General features: G+C 37.3%; 1 protein-coding gene across 1 annotated transcript in view; it reads left to right on the plus strand.

Moving 5' to 3' along the window:
- Positions 1-22,466, plus strand: part of SYCP2L (synaptonemal complex protein 2 like) — a 114,094-nt gene that overhangs the window by 23,381 nt on the left and 68,247 nt on the right. Inside the window, 8 exon segments of the mRNA XM_025890873.2 lie at positions 804-946; positions 2,975-3,027; positions 3,640-3,685; positions 5,560-5,652; positions 5,750-5,810; positions 11,036-11,181; positions 12,616-12,709; positions 13,208-13,339. Coding sequence (XP_025746658.2) covers positions 804-946; positions 2,975-3,027; positions 3,640-3,685; positions 5,560-5,652; positions 5,750-5,810; positions 11,036-11,181; positions 12,616-12,709; positions 13,208-13,339 — 768 coding nt within the window.

Below are 22,466 nucleotides of genomic sequence, written 5' to 3' on the forward strand. Positions count from 1 at the left end.
TATGAAAAGTTTTAGCATGCTGAAAGCCATAAAGAATAATTCATGAATACTATTTCCTCACCAACCAGCCTAGCCAAATTTTATCATTTTGCCACATTTACTTCATCTTTAAGTAAAATCAGTTACAGGTAAAGCCCCTGGTATACATGTCCCTGATCCCATTTTCCGATCCATTAGTAGAGGTAATCCTTCTTGGATTTGTTTTTCATTCAAAAGTATGTTTTTCTACTTTTGTTCTACATATTCATAAACAAGATACATTTTTTTTCTAATTTTATTTAAATTCTAGTTAACATATAGTGTAATATTAGTCTCAGGAGTAGAATTCAGTGATTTGTCACTTCATACATTGTTTTGCATATTTTAAAAGCATTCTGTAAATGTCCTCCAATTGTACGTATCCAGCTGCAACTTGCTTTTTACTTTTAAAATCATTTGAAATTTAAACATGTTATACATAGTTTTTATCAGTCATGAAATATCATAATTTATCTTTTTGTAATAGAAATATTTTTAAGCCTGTTTGAGTTGCTTTTGATGAATGTTTTAATATAAAACAAAGTGCAGAAGTATGTTTTGTTACATGCTGGCCTATTTAGATTTTCTGCTAATGTTTTCTTAAATATTGAATTTAAGTAAAATGCTCTAGGATACATCTTACTGCTTATAACTGTAATGTACAATGCTAATCTTCTAAGATGGAATTTCTTGGAACAAGTGCTAATCTGTAGAACTCCCCCCTTTTTTTTTTTCTTTTGCTTTATGCCCATCCCAGAATGATCTACCATGTTCTTAATCTCTAGATTATGACCAGCAGGTTGCTCTTTCTGAAGCACTGTGTAGGCTGACCTTGAAAAAATCAAGGGGTGAGCTTGTCCATGAGTGGTTTGAAGATGATGTCATTGCTGAAGCTTTCAAAGAAATTAAGGATCGAGAATTTGAGACGGTGAGATTCCTGGTCATCAAAAGTCCATTTAACCAATACTTATTAAATCTCCTCAGTGTTTTCTTCAACACTGGGCTCAGGGGAGGAATTTTTCTTAAATTAAGAAATGGTTTAAGTGAATAAGTAGCCATTCTTAAGCTTCCTGTTTCCCATTTATGTGAAATGATCTGAGGACTGTATGAACAGAAAATCTGTGCACCAAATATGGGCGTACAGATAAAACTTTTAAGGTAATTTGGACTGGAGACAGACGATGTGAATATGGTGGATCCAGTCCAAGAAAATGTCATGGAGTGGGGAGCAATTTTCAGTGCATCTCAGATGGTAGGGAGAACTGGAAGAGAAAATGTGCATTTCAGCCTTGTACAGAGCAGCTGGGGCAATGAGGGGAGGTTGAAATTGGCATGGGGTGTTCTAGTTGCAGGGGAGTATTATAGGTAGTTGTGTTTTGAGCCATTCGGCCTCTCTATTTTAGAGGAATAATAATATCCAGTGTTTTCCATGCAATCTGGGCTCACGGTGACTGTATTCCCAAATAGCACAAAAATAGCTTGTAGCTTTGCTGCATACTCACCTCCATCCTAAAATGGCTAAAATATTTTTCCTATTCTTCTAAAAGTTCCTAAAATGAAGGTTAGGTCCTTAGAAAAGGTAAAATTCTTAATAACCATGCTCATGTTGAACCAAGCTTTTCTGGTCAAAACTGCTATGCAATTAGAATTTTATTAAATCTGAAATTGTAAATATATTATTAAAACTCTGAAAAACAAACTGAGGGTTCTAGAGGGGAGGGGGGGTGGGGGGACGGGTTAGCCTGGTGATGGGTATTAAAGAGGGCACGTTCTACGTGGAGCACTGGGTGTTAGGCACAAACAATGAGTCATGGAACACTACATCCAAAACTAATGATGTAATGTATGGTGATTAACATAACAATAAAAATTTTAAAAATATATTAAAAATATTAACTACCAGATAAGTAGTAGTTGTTTAGCCAGTACTGAATTTGATCTAAATTGGAAGACCATAAGGCTCAGGTTTGAGTACTACTCCCTGACTTACATGATGTATGCCTTTCGGTAAGGTAGTTGATGTACAAAGCCTTAGTGTCATTATCTGTGAAATGGGAATAAAACCCACCATAAAGTTGTGAGAACTGAATGAGAGAAATCAACATGCCTGGGATGTTAAACTCAGAGGTTAGTTCCCTTTTTCCCCTCTATGTCATTCCCTCATGGTCAGGGAAATTTCATGAAAATAGGTCAAAAGTAACATTTTTCAAATCCTTTCCCCACCAGAGCCATTGACTTCTTAATGGAACTACTTTTAGGTCAAAGCTTACATTACTGCTGTCTATTTCGTGCTGCATAAAGATGCAGAGTGTAAGGATGGACTACAATAGCCAGTCCTCCCTAAGAAAAGGGACAAAAGCCTGGGTCAGTGTCTGTTCAGCTTTAGTATTTTGGAGGTAACAAATTTACCTTCTTACTTGCTTCTGGTCAGCAGAACTCTCTAAAAATAATCCTTATTCTCTGAACCTGTATGAGGAGAGAGAAACCAGGAAGGAGTAGAATAGAAATAGAAAACTCCTCATAAAGAAAACAGGCAGTGGATAATGCACCCAGAATAACCCCAAAATTGATAAATTTATGGGTTTGTGGGTTGGCTCGTTCTGGGCAGATGTTAGCAAGATAGATGCCAATGGGTTAGCAAAACTATAATCTAGGTCACTAGTTAAATGTATTTCTTTTCCTCTTAACCCAGTGAAATGTAACTGTGCACATAACCTTTGGAGACTTAAAGCATTCCTCAGCTGAAAATCTCCTGGCTGGGGGTTCCTTCCAGAATTTGGGTCTGAAGCTTCCTCTTTCTAATACAAAGTATTTTTAATTAACCTGTAATAATGAATCTTGGTGGAACCTTGTGATGTTACTGGATCTTGGGAATTTAGAAGCAAACACTAGCGTCTGAATACTGGTAAAAATATTTAAAACTTTTTTTCTTAAAGTTTGCATTATTTCTTTGAAGGATAGTAGACGGTTTCTCAATTACCTAAACAACAGACTTGGAGATGAAAGGAGGTAAGTATGTCTCTGGGTATCATTTTATTGACTAGTCTTATTTTGAAAATGTCTAATATTAGAAATCTAGGATATGTTTTATTTCAGGAGAGAATAGAAGATACATAACTTATCACTACTCTATTATCCATTGAATAGAAATATCAGGAGATTAGATCCATTCTCCATAGTGATTCATTTGTACGTGTTTAAAAATGATCTCTATCTGCTTTTTGTTTTGTTTTTAGCATATTTACTTAATGATTTGGAATATTTTTAACATGTTTCCTGGGGGATTTTATGAAGTCGGTGGGGATAGGTTTGTTACAAAGTTCTTGATGAGAATTTGCTAAATTCACTCCTCGTTGGAATCTTGCCCAGCAACCCGGCAGAGATACAGTACCAGTAAGCCTGGCTTGTAGACCACTACACTTGGCTTGTACACTTGCCAGATGGAGACTAGAAATCTACCCAGAGTAGTAGCCATTTGCAGGTTTGAGACCCTCTTCCATACTTTGTGCAAAGAGATTTAATAGCATAACCTAGATAAAAATGCTCATTATAGCACATCTGTAGGTTGTGTTTGGGATTGACCCAATTACATTTTTTTTTACATTGTCAAGTGTTTTGCAGGGTCTATTCATTTCCGTGTATTGCTGCCTTTGCTGATGGGCACGAGGTATGTTCGTCTCTGGGGACTGTGAGGGGTATATATGGGTCTCATAGACCCTAAGTTAGGTATACATAATTAGGCCAAACTGCTCTCCCTACAAAGGGCATTTTAGAAAAGGAAGCTTACTTTTAGAGACCTCAGTTCTGAAGCCTTTCTTCACTTGTCTTCTCTCCTACCATAACTGGGATGCATTACTAATAAATTTAAGGGCCCTACTGTTAATACCAGTATTAACATAATATTCCAGATACAGGAATTTTAGGGTTGATACTGTGTTCATGAGCTCTATTACAGAAATTTGGCATTATTTTACCCTACTAATGGGTACTATTATTCGTGTCTGTATTGTAGGGAAAAGGGCAATTCCCTTGCTTCTTTCCATCCATTTGATGCTCCCCACTTTATCCATAGAAATAGGGGGTACTCTTTTCACTAGATACTTCTACCTTGTACTTTATAGTTTAAGGGTGAGCAGTTTCTTTTTACCATCTTCTTTGGTTTCTAAATGAACAAGGTCAACCTACATCATCTCCACAGGGGATGAATTCTTCAAAGACCTCTAAACCTTGACTCAGTTGAGGGTTCCTGGACCTTGTCTTCAAAATGTCCTAATCAAACATTTCTTTGCTTTGGGTTTAGAGGCTGTTTCTTGGCCTCTGGGAGCTGGACCTTTAACCCCTGACTATGCCACAAGTTTTTTCTCCCTAGGACTGATATTAGTAGCCTGATTGATTTTCTGTATCTCTATTCTTTTTTTCTTCTGGTTATCTGAAGGTTCCAGTATCTGCTTGGTGGTAGGTTTTTGGTTTTTTTGTTTTCTGTTTTGTTTTGTTTTACTTCTAAATTTCTATCCGCTTCAATCAGGGCCCTTAAACTGGCTTCCAGTAGCATACATTATAGGTTAAAACCTTCATTCAACTCTATGTAGTTGTAAAAAGTAGGCATATATGATGGAAAGATGTCTAAGAAATGCCATCTTCATAAAAGCAAGTGGTCTATTTTTTTTCCATTCTTAAGGTATAAAAACTCTTCATATACTTTCTGATGTCTAGAAAACATCTGGGAGGAAACAAAGGCATTGTTAATGTGTCTCTGGAAAGGTATCTATGGGAAGTTGAAGGGCAGAGAAGGAGACCTTTACTGTTTCTATAAACACAATACTGTTTGAAACTTTTTTACTATAAGCACATATTTATTTTGCAATCAATTAAAATGAAGGTAATTTGAAATCTTCAAGTCTTAGCTCTACTTTAATGGATATAGTAAGGTAGATGGCAAATAATCACTTATATTTGATAATACCTCCTTCTCGAAGTTTCCATCCCTATGCAGTATGGATTGTTTCTGCTTCAACACAGGACTATTTTCTCATGAGTCTCTCTGGGGGAAAAAGGTTTATGTGGATAGAGTCCTCTGACACATTTAAACATCTTTTAAACATTAAGGTTGTTTCAGAAGTACAGATCTGTGATTCAACAGTCTTGCACAATTCACAGCGCTCACCGTAGCACATACCCTCCCCGATGTCTATCACCCAGCCACCCCATCCCTCCCACCCCCCACCACTCCAGTAACACTCAGTTTGTTCCTGAGATTAATAATTCCTCATATCAGTGAGGTCATAATATATGGTGATTAACATAACAATAAAAATGGTAAAAAAACATTAAGCTAAGGTTGTTTTTTTTTCTTCCAGAAAGAGCTTAGTTATATAAAGTTAAGACCTTCCTCCTGTTTTGCAGAAGTAAGGCAATAAAGACCTCCTATAATATTAAAGTAGTGTTTTTTCCAAGAAAAGCAGAAGTTGTTTTTAGTGGAATAATTTCCCTCTGACCCTTTAACAGGATATGTATACAGTTCATGATGAAATTATCTTACAGATGAGGAAACCAGAAGATGAAAAACTAGAGAAATTTTGGATAGACTTCAACCTCAGAAGTCAGAGTGTAACCTTTTATATAAACAACACTAAGGTAACTGTGTTTGATTCCTACTTAAACCTAAGTGCTTAGAGATTGTTAATATGCAAATATGTTATGTGCTCATGAATGTAACTTATTTTTTTCCAAGAGTGCTCTGTGGGACTCAGTAAGACTTTTGAAGGAAGCAGTGATTAATTTCAGCATAACAGGTAAGATAATTCCAAACTACCCCACATTTAGTTCTGATTCTAGAGCAGACTTTGTCCTTTGAGGTAGGAGGGAGATGGTACAGTGTGGTGGAAGGAACACTGCTCAGGGCCAGGATGCAGGGGTACAAGGTTGGGGACTCCTTCATTTGTGACTTTAGATTCAATTACTTGCCTGGTTTTTTCATTGTAAAAATAGTTATAGTTACTCAAAAACTTTAAAATAGAATCACCATATGAGCCAGCAATTTCACTTCTAGATAGCAGACTTGAAGAAAGATTGGCATACTGATGTTCATTGCAATATCATTCACAGTAGCCGAGGGAGAAGTGACCCAAATGTCCATCTAAAAAAAAAAAAAAAGGGGTATATATGTATGATGGAATACTATTCAGCTTTAAAAGGGAAGGAAAGTCTGACATATGCTGCAACATGGATGAACCTTCAGAACATTATCCTAAGTGAATAGGCTAATCAGAAAAACAAATAGTATGATTCCACTTATGAGGTATATTTCAATTAAAGTGATAGGAAGTAGAGTAGTGGTTATCAGGGACTGGGGGGTGGAGGAAATGGGGAGCTGCTATTTAATGGGTAGAGTTTTAGATTAGCAAGATAAAATTCCAGAGATCTCTTGTACAATGATATAAATATACATAATACTAAACAATATATTTTAAAATGGTTAACATGGTAAATGTTTTGTGCCACAATTAAAAAATTGGGAGAAGGAGGGCAGGTACTTATTACCAGAATGGGAATTTCAAGCCAACTCCATGCTGAGCATGGAGCATGATGTGGGGCTCAGTCTCACCACTGTGAGGTCATGACCTGAGCTGAAACCAAGAGTCGGATGATGCTTAACTGATGGAGCCTGCCTCCAAGTTGTTTTCCTGCCTTCTCTCCAGAAGCAGTCAGTGCCCTCTGGGCTCTATCCCATCCAAGCCCAGTGACGTTTAAAACTTTCAGGCTTTAAGGCCTGCTGGTTGTCAGACCTCACAAAATTCAGCCCTTCTCATTTTCCAAGCCAGTGGCTTTGGGGAAATGTTCTCCTTGTGTGCTCCCCTGTGTGTTCTCTCTTGCCCTTCATTGAGACCACGGCTCCCTCCCCTCCACGGCACCAGGGAGCCACACATCCCACCTTCAGTGTGGCTTCTTCTCCCTCTCTAGTTGTGGAGTTTGTCCACCCCTCAGGCCAATCTTTGGGGTATTTAGCATGATTTGATAGTTACCTAGTCATTTTTGTGGGATGAGATAAGCCTAAGGTCCTCTTATTCCACCACCATCTTCTCTCAACAATGTGCATTCATTTTTTTTTCTTTAAAATTTTTTATTATGTTAATCACCATACATTACATCATTAGTTCTTGATGTAGTGTTCCATGATTCATTGTTTGTGCATAACACCCAGTGCTCCATGCAGAACGTGCCCTCCTCAATACCCATCACCAGGCTAACCCATCCCCCCACCCCCTCCCCTCTAGAACCCTCAGTTTGTTTTTCAGAGTCCATCATCTCTCATGGTTGGTCTCCCCCTCCAATTTCCCCCCTTCACTCTTCCCCTCCTGCTAGCTTCTTTTTTTTTTTTTCTTAACATATATTGCATTATTTGTTTCAGAAGTACAGATCTGTGATTCAACAGTCTTGCACAATTCACAGCGCTCACCATAGCACATACCCTCCCCAATGTCTATCACCCAGCCACCCCCTCCCTGCCACCCCCCACCACTCCAGCAACTCTCAGTTTGTTTCCTGAGATTAAGAATTCCTCATATCAGTGAGGTCATATGATACATGTCTTTCTCTGATTGACTTATTTCACTCAGCATAACACCCTCCAGTTCCATCCACGTCGTTGCAAGTGGCAAGATCTCATTCCTTTTGATGGCTGCGTAATATTCCATTGTGTGTATATACCACTTCTTCTTTATCCTCAACAATGTGCATTCATAACATCATTCCTCAGATCCTCCAGGGGCCACACAAGGAGGTCAAAGCAGAGTGCAGAAAGAGCAAGTGTTTGTTTTAAGGTCTCTTTTGTCTGATAGAAATATTGCTACCTCAGCTTTCTTTTCGCATCCATTTGCATGACAAATACTTTTCCATCCCTTTGCCTTTAATCTGCGTGTGTCTTTAGGTCTGAAATGAGTCTCTCGTAGGCAGCATGTAGATGTGTCTTGCTTTTTTTAATCCATTCTGTCACCTGCTTTTGATTGGAGTGTTTAGTACATTTACATTCAAAGAATTACTGAGGTATGTACTTATTGCCATTTTGTTATTTGTCTTATGGTTGTTTATGTAATTCTTCTGTGTTCTCTTCTCTTGCTCTTTCAGTTTGCTGGCTTTTTGGAGTCGTATGCTTGGATTCCTTTCTCTTTATTTTTTATAAATCTATTTTTTATTTTGTTTACCATTAGGTTTAGAACATCTTATACATAGAGTAATTTATACTAAGGTGATGGTCTCTTATGTTTGTTTTGTGAATCCCTTGACTGAGTTGTATAGATGTACTTAATTTCACTGCTTTTGCGTTTCCCACTTGTCTTACTGTTAATGGTCTTTCCTTTCCACTCAGCGTCTTTTAACATTTTTTGTAGGACTGGTTTAGTAGTCATGAATTCCTTTAACTTTTGTTTCTGGGGAAATTATTTCTCCTTCTATTCTGAATGGTAGCCCTGCTGGATGGAGTGTTCTTGGTTGCAAGATTTTTCTTCTAGCACTTTGAATATATCATGCCACTCTCTCTGGCTTGTAAAAATTTCTGTTGAAAAATCAGGTAATAACCTCATGGGGTTTCCTTTGTATGTAACTGTTTTGCTGCTTCTAAAATTCTTTATCACTACTTCTTGCCATTTTAATCATGTATCTTGTTGTGGACCTCCTTGGCTTGATTTTTGTTGGTGACTTTATGCCTCTTGGATCTAGATATGTTTCCTTCCCCAGATTAGGGAAATTTCCAGCTATTATTTCTTCAAATAGATTTTCTGTCCCCTTTTTTCTCTTCTCCCGGGATTCTTTTTTTTTTTTAATAGATTTTTTTTTTTAAAGATTTTATTTATTTGACAGAGAGCTAGAGAGAGCACAAGTAGGCAGGGTGGCAGGCAGAGGGAGAGAAGGAAGCAGGCTCTCCCCTGAGCAGGGAGCCCAACGTGGGGCTTGATCCCAGGACCCTGGGATCATGACCTGAGCCAAAGGCAGACGCCTAACTGACTGAGCCACCCAGGTGTCCCTCCTTCTGGTATTCTTATAATGTGAATGTTACACTTGGTGGTGTTGCTGAGTTACCTTAGTCTATTTTCATTTTTTATTTTTCTCCTGTTCCACTTGATTGCTTTCCATTACTCTGTCCTCCAGGTCACTGATCTAATCTTCTGCTTCTTTTAATCTACTATTTATTCCATCTACTGCATTTTTAATTTCAGTTGTTAAGGTCTTCACCTCTGATTGGTTCTTTGTTTTTTTGTCTTTGTTGATGGTCTCACTGAGGTCTCCAATGCTTTTCTCAAATCCAGGGAGTATCTTTAAGACCATTACTTTAAATTTTCTATCAGGAATATTACTTATCTATTTAATTTAGCTCTTGCTGTAATTTTGTTCTTTCATATGAGACTTATTCCTCTGTCTCATTTTGTCTGTGTCTGTTTCTATGTGTTGGGAAAGTCAGCTATGTCTCCTGCTCTCGGAAGTAGTGGCCTTATGAAGAAGAGGTCCTGTAGTGCCCTGCAGTGCAATGTCCCCTGTTCACTAGAATCTGACACTTCATGAGTATCCCCCTTATTTGTTGCACGTGTCCTATTGTGGTGGCTAAGCCACATTTGCCTTCAGTCCAGCTGTCTGCAGTGGTTCTCTTTCCCTGTTGTGGCAGGTTTTGGTCCCTGTGTTTTTAGTGGGCCTATTTGGGGCAGCCTTGGGCTTGAATTGAGTCAGACCGGGGGTTTGTGAAATGGCATGGTACCAAAGTGCAGGGCACTTTCCCCTTATTGTAGCTTGAGAAGCTTTCATTGGTTGGAGGGGCCTGCAGTCAGACTAGATGTCTGCCCCCGACTCCCCCACAGTGGGACTGGTCTATGTGGTTATCTTTCTCCGGAAAGCAGGAGTCACTTTGGAGTGATAGTGGCTCTTGAGGCTGCTTGCACGCTGCTAGGCTTGTGATGCCTCCTTGGATGGGCTCCAGCCAAGGGCATATTAGAGTGAGCCGGTCTTCAGGAGAATGCAGGGGTGGGATGTGTGGTGCCATTGAGTCAGAGACATGTTAAAAATTCTATAGTAGCCTACTGAAAAGGGTAAAAAGTAGATCTCAACATGTTGTATTTTACCTGACATATCCTAAATATTAATATTTAAGCATGTCATCACTATAAAAAGTGAGCTATTCTGCCTGCTCTTTTTTGTGTGAGTCTTCACAAACTGCTTATGTGTTTCATGCTTAGAGCACATAGCAGTTTGCACTAGCCATGTTTCAGGTGTTTAGGGGCCACACATCCAGACCCGTGTGTGTCTACCTCTTCTCTTCACTCTCCTCCATCTGTGACCCTTAGTTTTGCCTGTTCTTTCGGGCAGTTTACTCTTTGCTCTCCTGCAGGTTGTGACTCAGCTTGTAGTTACTGTGGCTTATTGTTGAACTCCTTATGAATTTTGGTCTAAACTGTTTGCCAAAACCAATTACTATTTGTCAGAGAGCTATGTCCTGGTAGGAGGCCCTCAAGGAGAATGTTATCATCTGAGACACAGGTGCCTCCTCCTTAAGTGGAGTCTGTTGAAATGAAGGAGGATTATTCCATTTTTGCGTATGGGGAATAGTGATTTTTATTTTGAATTTTTAGCAGTGAGTGACATCTGAGATAATGAGAATGAATGTTGTGTCTAATATATTGGGGAGTAAAATACCTGCTGCAGGTGAAAGCTTTGTGTTCAAAAAATGCTCCTTACAAATCAGATTGAATTCTATAGAAGTCAAAATCCTCTCCAGTGCTTTGCTTCTAAGGTAAGTTACTTCCTATCTTTACAAGATCAACCACATAATCATGTTGTGGGTATTTGCATGTATAAATACAGGCACAAATGTGTGTCTAACAAAAATAATTTCAAAGTAACTTTAATTTCTTTTTATCTTATTACAGAAAAATCTAAACAGTTGACAAATATCCCAGTGCAGTTATTTACAATTATAGAATCTTATAATTTTTTAGTATGTTGATATGCATATGTATACTTTGTTTTTTGTTAGAAACTGAAAATAGGAAGATCCTCATTATTTGCCTGAAGAAGCCTATTAATATTGGCAACAAAGAAGTGATGAAAATAGAAATCCATTTTGATTTGCAATTCAACATATCACAAGCTTCCATTGAAGCTTTAGGAGAAGATAAACAGGTGGCAGATTTAGTTCTTGTTTATTTGAAAATATTTTAGTATGTTTCCCTATCTAACTTCCTTGTTGGGTTTTGATGTGAATATTTGCTCCAGCTGATAACTTGATCTTCGGAACATCATGTAATAAGAATTGAAAAATCTGGCTTCTAATCCCGGTTCTTTTCATATATTATTGCCTTATATAGGACACAAAGCCTCTTTCTACCTCAAAATGCTTTATCCCATTTATTGCGAACAGTTAAATTTTCTAGGGTAACATCACAACCTCACCACATTCTTCCTGAAGTTTTGAGGATACTTGCTGTGGCCTTCTTAGCATTTCCTTCTCTCTCTCCAACCCTTGAGAACTGAGGGGGAATTACTCGAAATAGCATCTCTTAGGGAGTTTCACTGAAGTTCTGTCTCCTGGGGTTAAGGTGAAATGGTCTGCACATCTTCTAGACTGCTGTGGCCTCCATGTCACTAACTATACTGTGTCCTATTTATATACAAGAGCACAGTGTCTTGGGAACGCCTGGGTGGCTCAGTTGGTTAAGTGTCTGCCGTCGGATCAAGTCCTGTGTCGGGCTCCCTGCTCAGCAAGGAGTCTGCTTCTCCCTCTGCTTGCCACTCAACCTGCTTGTGCAGGTGCGCGCTCTGACAAAATCTATAAAAACAAAAAAAATTTACACCCTTTATTAAAAAGAACAACAAAAAAAATAAACACAATGCCTTTATCACTGATGGCAGACAGAGCAAAGATACTTGTGACAAAAAGACCTAAGATACTGTGGTAGTGGCCATTAGAAGGTTGAATTAAGAGGTCAGAGACCGGAGGAAAGAAGCCTAGGGCCCATTTTCTTTTGGTATTGAGTTGTGTATGAAGACCTGTTATATTCTATAAAGTGCTCTGCAGTAGAGTTTCTGAAGACTCATCCCATGAAAAGACCATTTCATGGATGAGGATGAGAAATAGAGTAGAATCAGTCACTTAATAAAAAAAAAAAATCATGTTACATATGAATTGGCCTAACACTGATGCTCGACTGGCTGAGGCCCCAAGAGGGAGGGCCTCCAGCTCCTCACCAAGAGGGTTCTTGGTTTTATGGGAGAATGAATTCAAGAGCAAGCCATGTAGAGAAAGGGACAAAGATTTATTAAGTCTAGAAGAAAGAAAGGAGCTCCTTCACAAACAAAGTAGTCTCTCCTCCCAGATGAGGAAGCATAGCCTCCCCTCACCCCCTTGTTGCCTCTGACGAAGGGTTTTGTGTGTTTAAAATTACCTAACTGTATAAGGAAGGGCTTTTAACTTTGGGTTTATTATTTACACTTGGCAGTAAGATTAACTTCTTCTAATTTATGTTTGTTGTGTTCTGAGCCTTAAGTTCTCCTTAACAAAATTTTTAAGAGTTTACTCCTCTTTTAAGGTCATGGGGATTTTGGCTTACATTTCAGATGTTGCCTGACCAGACAAGAAGCTCCTCAGGACTTTCTGGTAAACTTGAGAAAGAAGACCCTGACATTCTTAGCAGCCTTGAAAGAGAGACAGGTAACTGGGTAGTAACATTTTGTACTCTGAATTCCTTTTTAAAAACAATAAAACCTTACTTGGAAGAGATCACTGCAAGCCTGTGGTGCATGAGAGTGTTAAATATGCCATTGTACCTGCAGAGAACGAAGTTGGTAGCCACCTTGAATCATTTTCCCTACCCAATACATTGTCTTATGGGTCAATTGGAAATGACAAAGGAGAAAAAATGATAGTCATGGCTGGAGGCAGAAGATGGGGGCATGGAAGAGCCTAGCTACCTATAAAGCTGACCCTGAACAGATCCTGTATCTCTTGGGAGTTACATCCCAAAGCTGTTTCTCAAAGTGCCCACAGATTTTGGATTTGGGAGTTTAACGTAGGATGTAATTACCAGATCTTACCAATAGATGGCGATGTACCTGCAGTGTGGGGTCCCCTGAAGAGCAACTGGTGAATGTGTTCACTGTGGTGCATGGTTATTGTTAGCACTTTTAATGCTCTGTTCTCTGTGTATAGACCAGAAAGAAGAATCCACCAAGCTGGCAGAGTTAATGAGTGCCAGAGATGACCATTGCCCAATAACTCTCCCCTTAAATGACCAGTCTGAACCTGTGAGTATGGGATGCTGGGTATAAGATTCTGAACTGTGTCTACCAGGATGCTGACAGGGGGAAGTCACCTCTCCTGGCTTGCAGTCTATTTTTTCCCCCTAACCAGCTATTTCTCCATTTTTTTTGGACCATCCTCTCCTTTAGATCACTTTTGACTGACATGTTTATACGTTCTCTTCTTTCACACAACTTGGCTCTCCCATGGAATGTGTGACTTGGCTGGCTCTGCCTCATTCCCTCACTTGGGATCTGAAGACCAAGATAAAGGGAAAAAAGTCTGATATTTGCAGTCAGACCTAAGATATAGGAACTTGGGAAAGTTAATATCACTGAGTCTGAGGCTTCTCATCTATAAAATGGAGGTAATAGCTGGTTCATGCTGTAACCCTCTTAGGTACTATACATTTTGTTTTTAATCCTAACATACTGTTGGCATATACAGGTATTCAGACCGGTCTTCGTTTTCTTATATTTGATTACATGGACATTATACAGAAGTGTAACGATAGTGTTTTTGGAACTGACAAATCTTCTGAGGGCAGAAAAATAATTTTTTTGCAGCAGCAGCCAACAGTCATGAGGAGTCAAGTCTAATGAATAAAAAGCCTGGTATATTAGTATTTAGTAGAAATGCTTTTCTTTGAATATGTAACATGACTCCAAAAGAATTTTATAAGAGGGACTTCAGAATCACCATAATTTTTTTTCTACAGCAAACAAATACAGCAGATAGTTCACCTGAAAAATTGAAACTGGATGACCTACAACAAGGTCAGCTTTTTTAAAAAAATCTATCACAAGACTTGAGTAGTATACTTAAATGTTTGAGAAGCTTAACAATTTTTGTTTTTTAATTTTCATGATTGGAAGTCACTTCAAAACATGAATATTCTTCAGATTTACAAGAACCGTCAGCGAAAATTCAGGATCCTAAGTTAAATGACAAATCTAGGTATGCGATTTTTCAAAATTAATAAACCATGTTGATTGCTATTAATGTGACTAGTTAATGTATAAGTCAACTGTCTTTCCATCTTCATCTGGCCACACGCCACACAAGGAGAGAACATTGTGTGCAGTGTTCTGTGGAATGATTTGAGCAGGGCTGGGATGTTCTCCTCACCTACAGGTCTCTACCATTATACCCCCAGTGATATGCTTGGTGATGTAGTTTTCCCCAGCCAGGAAACATGTATCACCTGGCATTAACTTGCTACTTTTCCATGTAGGCCTATGAAGAATGGGTCATAGGACAAGTAATTTTTTATAGCTTTATATAGAGAGACAATTGGAATAAACTGTGCATATTTAAAGTATGCTATTTGAGTTTTGACATATGTCTATACCAAGGACCATCACTACAATCAAGATAATGTACCTATCCAACATCTCCAAGATATTCTTGCCCCTTTGAAATTCTTCCCTCCTGCCCTTTCTGTCTCCCTTACCTGCCCCTTACAATCACTGATCATCTTTTTGCAACAATAGATGAGTTTGCGATTTAAAAATCTGATATAGGGGCACCTGGGTGGCTCAGTCGTTAAGCGTCTGCCTACGGCTCAGGTCATGATCCGAGGGTCCTGGGATCAAGCCCCACATCGGGCTCCACGCTTGGTGGGAAGCCTGCTTCTCCCTCTCTCTCTCACCCTGCTTGCGTTCCTGCTCTCATGCGCTCTCTCTCAAATAAAAATCTTAAAAAAAAAAAAAAAAAGTCTGTTATAAATGGAATCAAAGAGCATGTACTTTTTTTTGGTCTACCAGCTTCTTTCATTCAGCATAATTATTTTGAGGTTTATCCATATTATGTGTATCGATAGTTCATTCTTCTATATTGACAAGTAATAGTTCCTTCATGGATATACCACAGTTGGTTGATCCATTCACCCATTGATGGTCATTTGAGGTCCCAGTTTTTTTTTTTTTTAAGTAAAGCATTTGGGATCATATTTAAGCCTTTGTATGGATGTGTATTTTCTCTTGAGTAAATACATAGGAGTGGAATGACTGGATCATTGCTGGTGTATGTTTAACTTCTAAAAAACCAAAAAACAACCCCTGCCAAAATGTTTTCTAAAGTGGTTAAACCATTTAACATTCCCACCAAGTCTTCGAGAGTTCTAGTTCCTCACATTCTTGTTAATACTTGGTAATGTTAGTCTTTTTAATCTTAGCCATTCCAGTGGAAATGTGATATTTCATTGTGGTTTTGATTTGCATTTCTGTAATGACTAATGGTGTTGAGCATCTTTTCATGTATTTTCCATCTTTCTCTCTCTCTTCTTAGGTAATATATCTTCAAATCTTTCACTATTAAAAATACATTATTTGCTTTGAGTTAAAAGTGTTCTTTATATATTCTATATATATAGAAGTCCTTTATTAGATATGTTTTACATTTTCTCCCTGTGGCTTACCTTTTTATTTTTATGTGTCTTTTTTTATCTTTCATGCATAATTATTGAAGGCCTGCTGTACATAGCTAATACAGCTTATTGTTAGATACCTAATAACCTTTACTAAATGCATCCAATTCCATATATTACTCAGTCTTCACGATATTCCTAAGGAATGTATTATTTTTACCTCCATTTGCTAAAGGAGGAAATGAAGGCAACAGAACTTACTCAAGGACATATCCCTAGAAAGTGTTGGCTTAACTGTGTCTTTAAAGAGCAAAATTTCTTAGTTTTTATTAAGCTCAATTGATTTTTTTTTTTCTTTTATACCTTAGGCTTTTTTTTGGTGATGTGCTTAAGAAAACTTAGGCAAACTCATGATCAGTTCCCACATTTTCTTTTTTTCCCCTACATTTTCTTCTAGGAGTTCTATAGTTCTAGATCTTATTTCAGTTATGAATCATTTTGTATTTTTATATTGTGTGAAAAAAGGGTTTCCCCCCCCTTCTTTCTCTCCTTTTCTTTCACATGGCTGTCCAATTATTCCAGATCATTTATTGAAACAATTATTTTTCCCCCATTGAGTTTTCCTGGAAACTTTGAAGAAATCATTTGACCATGTACGTGTAGCTCTATTTCTGGACTGCATACAGGCATGACTTTGAGATACTGCAAATTCAGTTCCAGATCACTACAATAAGGGGAATATTGCAATAAAGCAAGTCAAATGACTTGGCTTCCCAGTGCATACAAAGGTTAGGATTACATTATACTGTAGTCTATTAAGTATGCAATAGCATCATACAGACACACACTGTATATACTTTAAGTATTTTATTGCTTAAAAATGCTATCTGAGCTTTAAGTGAATCAATCTTTTTGCTGATAGTGGCTCTTGCCTCCATGTTGATGCCAGGCAGAGTGGTGGTTCCTGAAGGTGGGGTGACGCAATTTATTCAGATAGGGCAACAATGAAGTTTGCCACATTAACACTTCCTTTCATGAACAATTTCTCTGTAGCATGAGATGCTCTTTAATAGCAGTTTACTCACAGTAAAACTTCTCTCAAAGTTGGAGTCAATCCTTCCAAATCCTGCTTTATTAACTAAGCTTATATAATCTAAATCCTTTGTTGATATCTCAAGGATCTTCATAAACCTCTTCACCATGAATAGATTCCATCTAAAGAAACCACTTTCTTTGCTCATAAGAAGCAACACCTCATCTGTTCAAGTTTTAATATGAGATTCCAGCAGCTGAGTCCCATCTTCAAGCTCCACTTCTCATTCTCTTGCTATATCCATCACATCTGCAGTTACTTTTCCCACTAGAATCTTGAGCCCTTCAAAGTCATCCATGAGGATTGGAATCAACTTCTTCCAAACTTCTGTTAATGTTGATATTTTAACCTCTTCCCATGAATCATGAATGGTATTACTGGCATCTAGAATGGTGAATCCTTGCTAGAAGGTTTTCAATTGACTTTTCCCAGATACATCAGAGGAATCAATATCCATGGCAGCCATAGCCTTAGGAAATACATTCTTAAATAAGACTAAAGTTGAAATGACTCCTTGATCTATGGGTTGAAGAATGACATTGTTAGCAGGCCTGAAAAGACATTTATCTTGTTGCTCATCTCCACCAGAGCTCTTGGGTGACCAGGTATACAGTCAGCAGGCAGTAATATTTTGAAAGGAATCTTTTCTTCTGAGCAGCAGGTCTCAACAGTGGGCTTAAAATATTCAGTAAACCATGTTATAAACAGATGTGCTGTCATCCAGGCTTTGTTCCATTTATAGAGCATAAGCAGAGTAGATCTAAAAATTCTTAAGGGCTCTGGGATTTTGGAGTGCTAAATGAACATTGCCTTTAAGTTAAAATCAGCAGCTGTATTATTCCCTAACAAGAGACTCAGCCTGTCTTTTGAAGCCAGGAATTGAGTTTTCCCCTCTAGCTTTAAAAGTCCTAGATGGCATCTTCTTCCAAATGAAGGCTGTGTCTACATTGAAAACCTGTTTAGCGTAGCCACCTTCAGTAACTATTTTAGCTACATCTTCTAGATAATTTACTGCATCTTCTACATCAGAACCCGCTGCTTTACCTTACACTTTTATATTATGGAGATGCTCCCCCCCCGCCCCGCCCTTAAATCTCATGAACCAACTTCTGGTAGATTCTACCTTTTCTCTTGACGCTTTCGCAGCTCTCTAAGCCATCATGGCTTAAAGGAATGTTGTGGCTGGTTTGATCTTCTAACTAAACCACTAAAATTTTCTCCATGTATGCAATAGGACTTTTGCTTTTTTTTTTGTCATTTGTGTGTTCACTGGAATACCACTTTTAATTTCCTTCCAGAAGTTTTCCTTTATATTCACAATTTGGCTAACTGATGCAAGAGGCCTAGCACTGAGCCTGTCTCAACTTTCAACAGGTGTCCCTCACTAAGTTTAGTCATTTCTAGCTTTTGATTTAAAGTGGGAGACCTGCAACTCTTTCTTTCACTTGAACACTTAGGGGCCATTATAGGGTTATTGGCCTAATTTCAATATTGTGTCTCAGAATAGGGAGGCCTGAAGAAAGAGATGGCAGAACAGATGGGGAATATTTGGTGGTGCCTCAAAACAATTACAATAGTAACATCAAAGCTCACAGACCACCAATAACAAATAAAATGAAAAAGTTTGAAATATTACAAGAATTACCAAAATGTTGCACAGAGACCTAAAAGAGAGCAAATGCTGTTGGAAAAATGGTGGCAATAGACCTGCTCAATATAGGTTTGCTATAAACCTTTAATTTGCAAAAACAAAAGAAAAGCCCATAGTATCTATGAAGGGCAATAAATCCAAGGGCAATAAAATAAGTAATGTCTGTATTCTGTTACATTGATCTACTTATCTGACTTCATATATTACCTGAATTACTGTAGCTTTAGAGTGGTAAAGCTACTGTATCTCATTTTGAATTGAGGTAGTGTTGGTCTTCAACTCTTAAGTTTTTTTTTTTACTATACTTAGTCCTTTGCATCTCCATATCAATTTTAGAATCAACTTTATAAAAAGTCTTCCAGGTTTTGACTGAGATTGTATTAAATTTATAGGTCATTTGGAGAAGAATTGACATAAGTGTTTTCATGGTCTCAAACGGTGTATCTCTTCATTTATGTAGGACTTCAATTTCTCTCAGTAATATTTTATAGTTTTAAATATATAACTTGGATAAATTTAGCAAAATATATACAAAAGTATTTCATATTCTTATAATCTTTAAAAATGTCCATTTCTGGTTTCTTACAGACATGGAGTTGATTTGTGTATGTTGGTCATATATCTTACAACCTTGCTAAACCAACTTAATACTTCTCATATAATCCATCTGATAGAATTTTATTGCTATGCACATTTTAAATACTTAATTTCCAATAAAGTATAAGCAATAAACAGCTTTTTCTTACTCCTACAGTACATCTCCAGAAACAGTTGTGGACATGCCACCTGTTATACCACATAAGTGAACATATTACTTTGACCTTCTCATTGCTCAACATTCATGAGGAACCACGTTAGATTTTTTTTCTGTTTTGAGGTATAATTACCATACAAATCTATAGAAGTTTTAGGTATACAGCCTAATGACTTGACATACATATATTGCAAAATGATTACCATAGTAATTCCAGTTAACACGAAGCTCCTCATAAAATTATGATTTTTTTTTTCCCTTGCAAGGAGAACTTTTAGGATCTACTCCTGGCAACTTTCAGATATACCATATGTACATTACATCCCCAGTATTTATTTATCTTATAATTAGAAGTTTGAAACTTTTAACCACTTTCGACCACCCTTACTCTCCCAACTTACACCTCTGGTAACCACAAAACTGATATTTTTTTCTGTGAGTTTGGGTTTTTTTTTTTTTTTTATTCAAGTATACTATACAATGTCATATTAGGTTCAGGAATAAAATATGATTCAACAATTCTATACATTTCTTAGTGCTCATCAAGATAAGTGTTCTGTTAACCGCCTTTATCTGTTTCACCCATTTCCCCACCTACCTCCCTTCTGCCAACCACTAGTTCTTTATTTTTCAGTGTCTGGTTTTTATTTCCTTTTTTGTTTCTTAAGTTCAACATATGAGTGAAATCATATGGTATTTGTGTTTCTTTGAGTTATTTCACTTATTGTACCCTCTAGGTCCATCCATGTTGTTGCAAATGGCAAGTTTTTTTTATGGTTAATACTCTAATGTCCATATATACCACATTTTCCTTATACGGTCATTTTTCTTAAGATTATTTATTTGTTTGACAGAGACACAGCAAGAGAGGGAACACAAGCAGGGGGAGTGGGAGAGGGAGAAGCAGGCTTCCTGCCAAGCAGGGAGCCTGATGCAGGGCTCGATCCCAGGACCCTGGGATCATGACCTGAGCTGAAGGTGGACGCTTAACGACTGAGCCACCCAGGTGCCCCATACATTCATTTTTCAATGGACATTTGTGTTGTAGTTTTAAGATGGGCCTTTTAAATTCCATATATAAGTAAAATTAAATAGTATTTGTCTTCTCTGACTTATTTCAGTTAGCACGATGTCCTCAAAGTCCATCTGTCATTGCACATTGCAAGATTTGCATTTTTAGGATTAGTATACCACATCTTTATCCATTTATCAATAGACAAGTTGTTTCCATATCTTGGCTATTGTAAATAACACTATAATAAATGTGAGGATGCAGATATCTCTTCAACAGTGATTTAGTTCCCTTTGGATATATACCCAGAAGTGGAATTGCTGATTCATTGCTATTTTAGGATTTTTGAGGGACCGCCATACTAGCTGTTTAACTTTCCATGGTGGGTGTACAATTTACATTTCTACTAATAGCGCACTAGGGTTTTTTTTCTTTCCACATCCTCACCAACACTTGTACTCTTTTTTATAGGAATTCTAACAGGTATGAAGTAATACCTCATTGTGGTTTTGATTTTTATCTCCCTGATTAGTGATGCTGAGCACCTTTGCATGTATATATTAGCTATGTGATTATCTTCTCTGGAAAAAATTTCTCTTCAGATTCCCTGCATATATTTAAATCCGGTTGCTTGGTTTTTTGCTGTTGAGTTGTAGTTCTTTTTAAATTTTGGTTATTAACCCCTTACCAAGGTATGATTTGCAAATACTTCCGCCCTTTCTGTAAGTTGCATTTTTATCTTGTTAATTGCTTCTTTTGCTGTGCAGAAGCCTTTTTAGTTTGATGTAGTCTCAGTTTTTTCAATTTTTGTTTTTGTTCCTTTTCCTTTGGTGTTACATACAAAAAATTTTTGCCAAGACCAATGTCAAGAAGGTTTGTCCCTGTGCTTTTTTTTTTTCCCCTAGGAGATTTATGGTCTCAAGTCTTATGTTTAAGTCTTTAATCCATTTGAATTAATAGTATTGTAAGAGGATTCCCATTTAATTCTTTTGCATGTGGTTATCCAGTTTCCCCGCATCTCTTATTGAAGAGACTATTTCCCCATCAAGTGTTCCTGGCGCCCTTGTCAAATATTAGTTGACCAAATATGTCAGAATTATCTCTAGCAATATTCTTTGTTCTGCAAGCTATTTTGTATGATGTTAATATGGCCACTACTGCTTTCTTTTTCTTAGTTTAAGTATGGCATATCTTTCCCCATTATTTTACTTTTAACCTTTTTGGATCTATACATTTAAGGTGGATTTATTATAGGCAGCATTTGCTTTTGCTTTGCTATTTACCTCAATATGATAGTCTCTGGTCTTGGATATTTAGACCATTTATATTTTATATGATATGATTGTGTTTATGTCTATCATATTATCTTATTTGTTTTCTATTTGTCGTGTCTGTTTTTTCCCCTTTTCCTTTTTCTGATGTGTTTTGGATAAATGGAATATATTCTTATGGGCATTTTATCTCCTTTGTCAGTTTATTTGGTATAACTTTGTTTTTGTGGTTACCTTATATATATGTGTGTGTGAGTGTTGTGTGTGTTATAGTGTGTGATATATATATATAGTGTGTGTGTGATATATATATAGTGTGTGATATATATACACACACACACACATATTATGTATATGTTCAACTTAACACTCTTAGCCTTCAGATAACATTATATTGCTTTACACATAAGCCCTTAAACACAACTCCAGGGGTGCCTGGGTGGCTCAGTAGGTTAAGCATCTGCCTTCGGTTCAGGTCATGATCTCAGGGTCCTGGGATTGAGCCCCGCATTGGGCTCCCTGCTCGCTGGGAAGCCTGCTTCTCCCTCTCCCACTCCCCCTGCTTGTGTTCCCTCTCTTGCTGTCTCTCTCTCTGTCAAATAAATAAAATCTTTAAAAAAACACAACTCCAGGTTTTTGCTACTTTTATAATATAATTTACTTTTACATATGTTATAAATCTCTAATTTTATTATTGCTGTTTAAAATTATAATTTTAAAACACTTAAAGAAAATTTACTTTGTTTTTCACATTTACCATTTCTACTGTTCTTCATTCCTTTGTACAGATAGAAATTTTCATCTCATTTTCCTTTGCTTGAAAGACTTTAATATTCTTGTGCAGGTCTCTTGGTGATTAATTCTTATAACTATTACGTGTTTGATACTGGGTATAGAATTTCTAGCCTAACAGTTTTCTCTTTCAGTAATTTAAAGATCTTTCTTCATTGTCTTCTCACTTGATTGTTTTTTTGCCCATTTGCATTGTATATTTTATTTAAATTTTGTTTTATGGTGCAT

Source organism: Callorhinus ursinus, unplaced genomic scaffold (assembly GCF_003265705.2).
Source record: "Callorhinus ursinus isolate GAN/ISIS: 27379988/994484 unplaced genomic scaffold, GSC_fseal_2.0 scaffold26, whole genome shotgun sequence".
In the NCBI taxonomy this organism is placed as follows: Eukaryota; Metazoa; Chordata; class Mammalia; order Carnivora; family Otariidae; genus Callorhinus; species Callorhinus ursinus.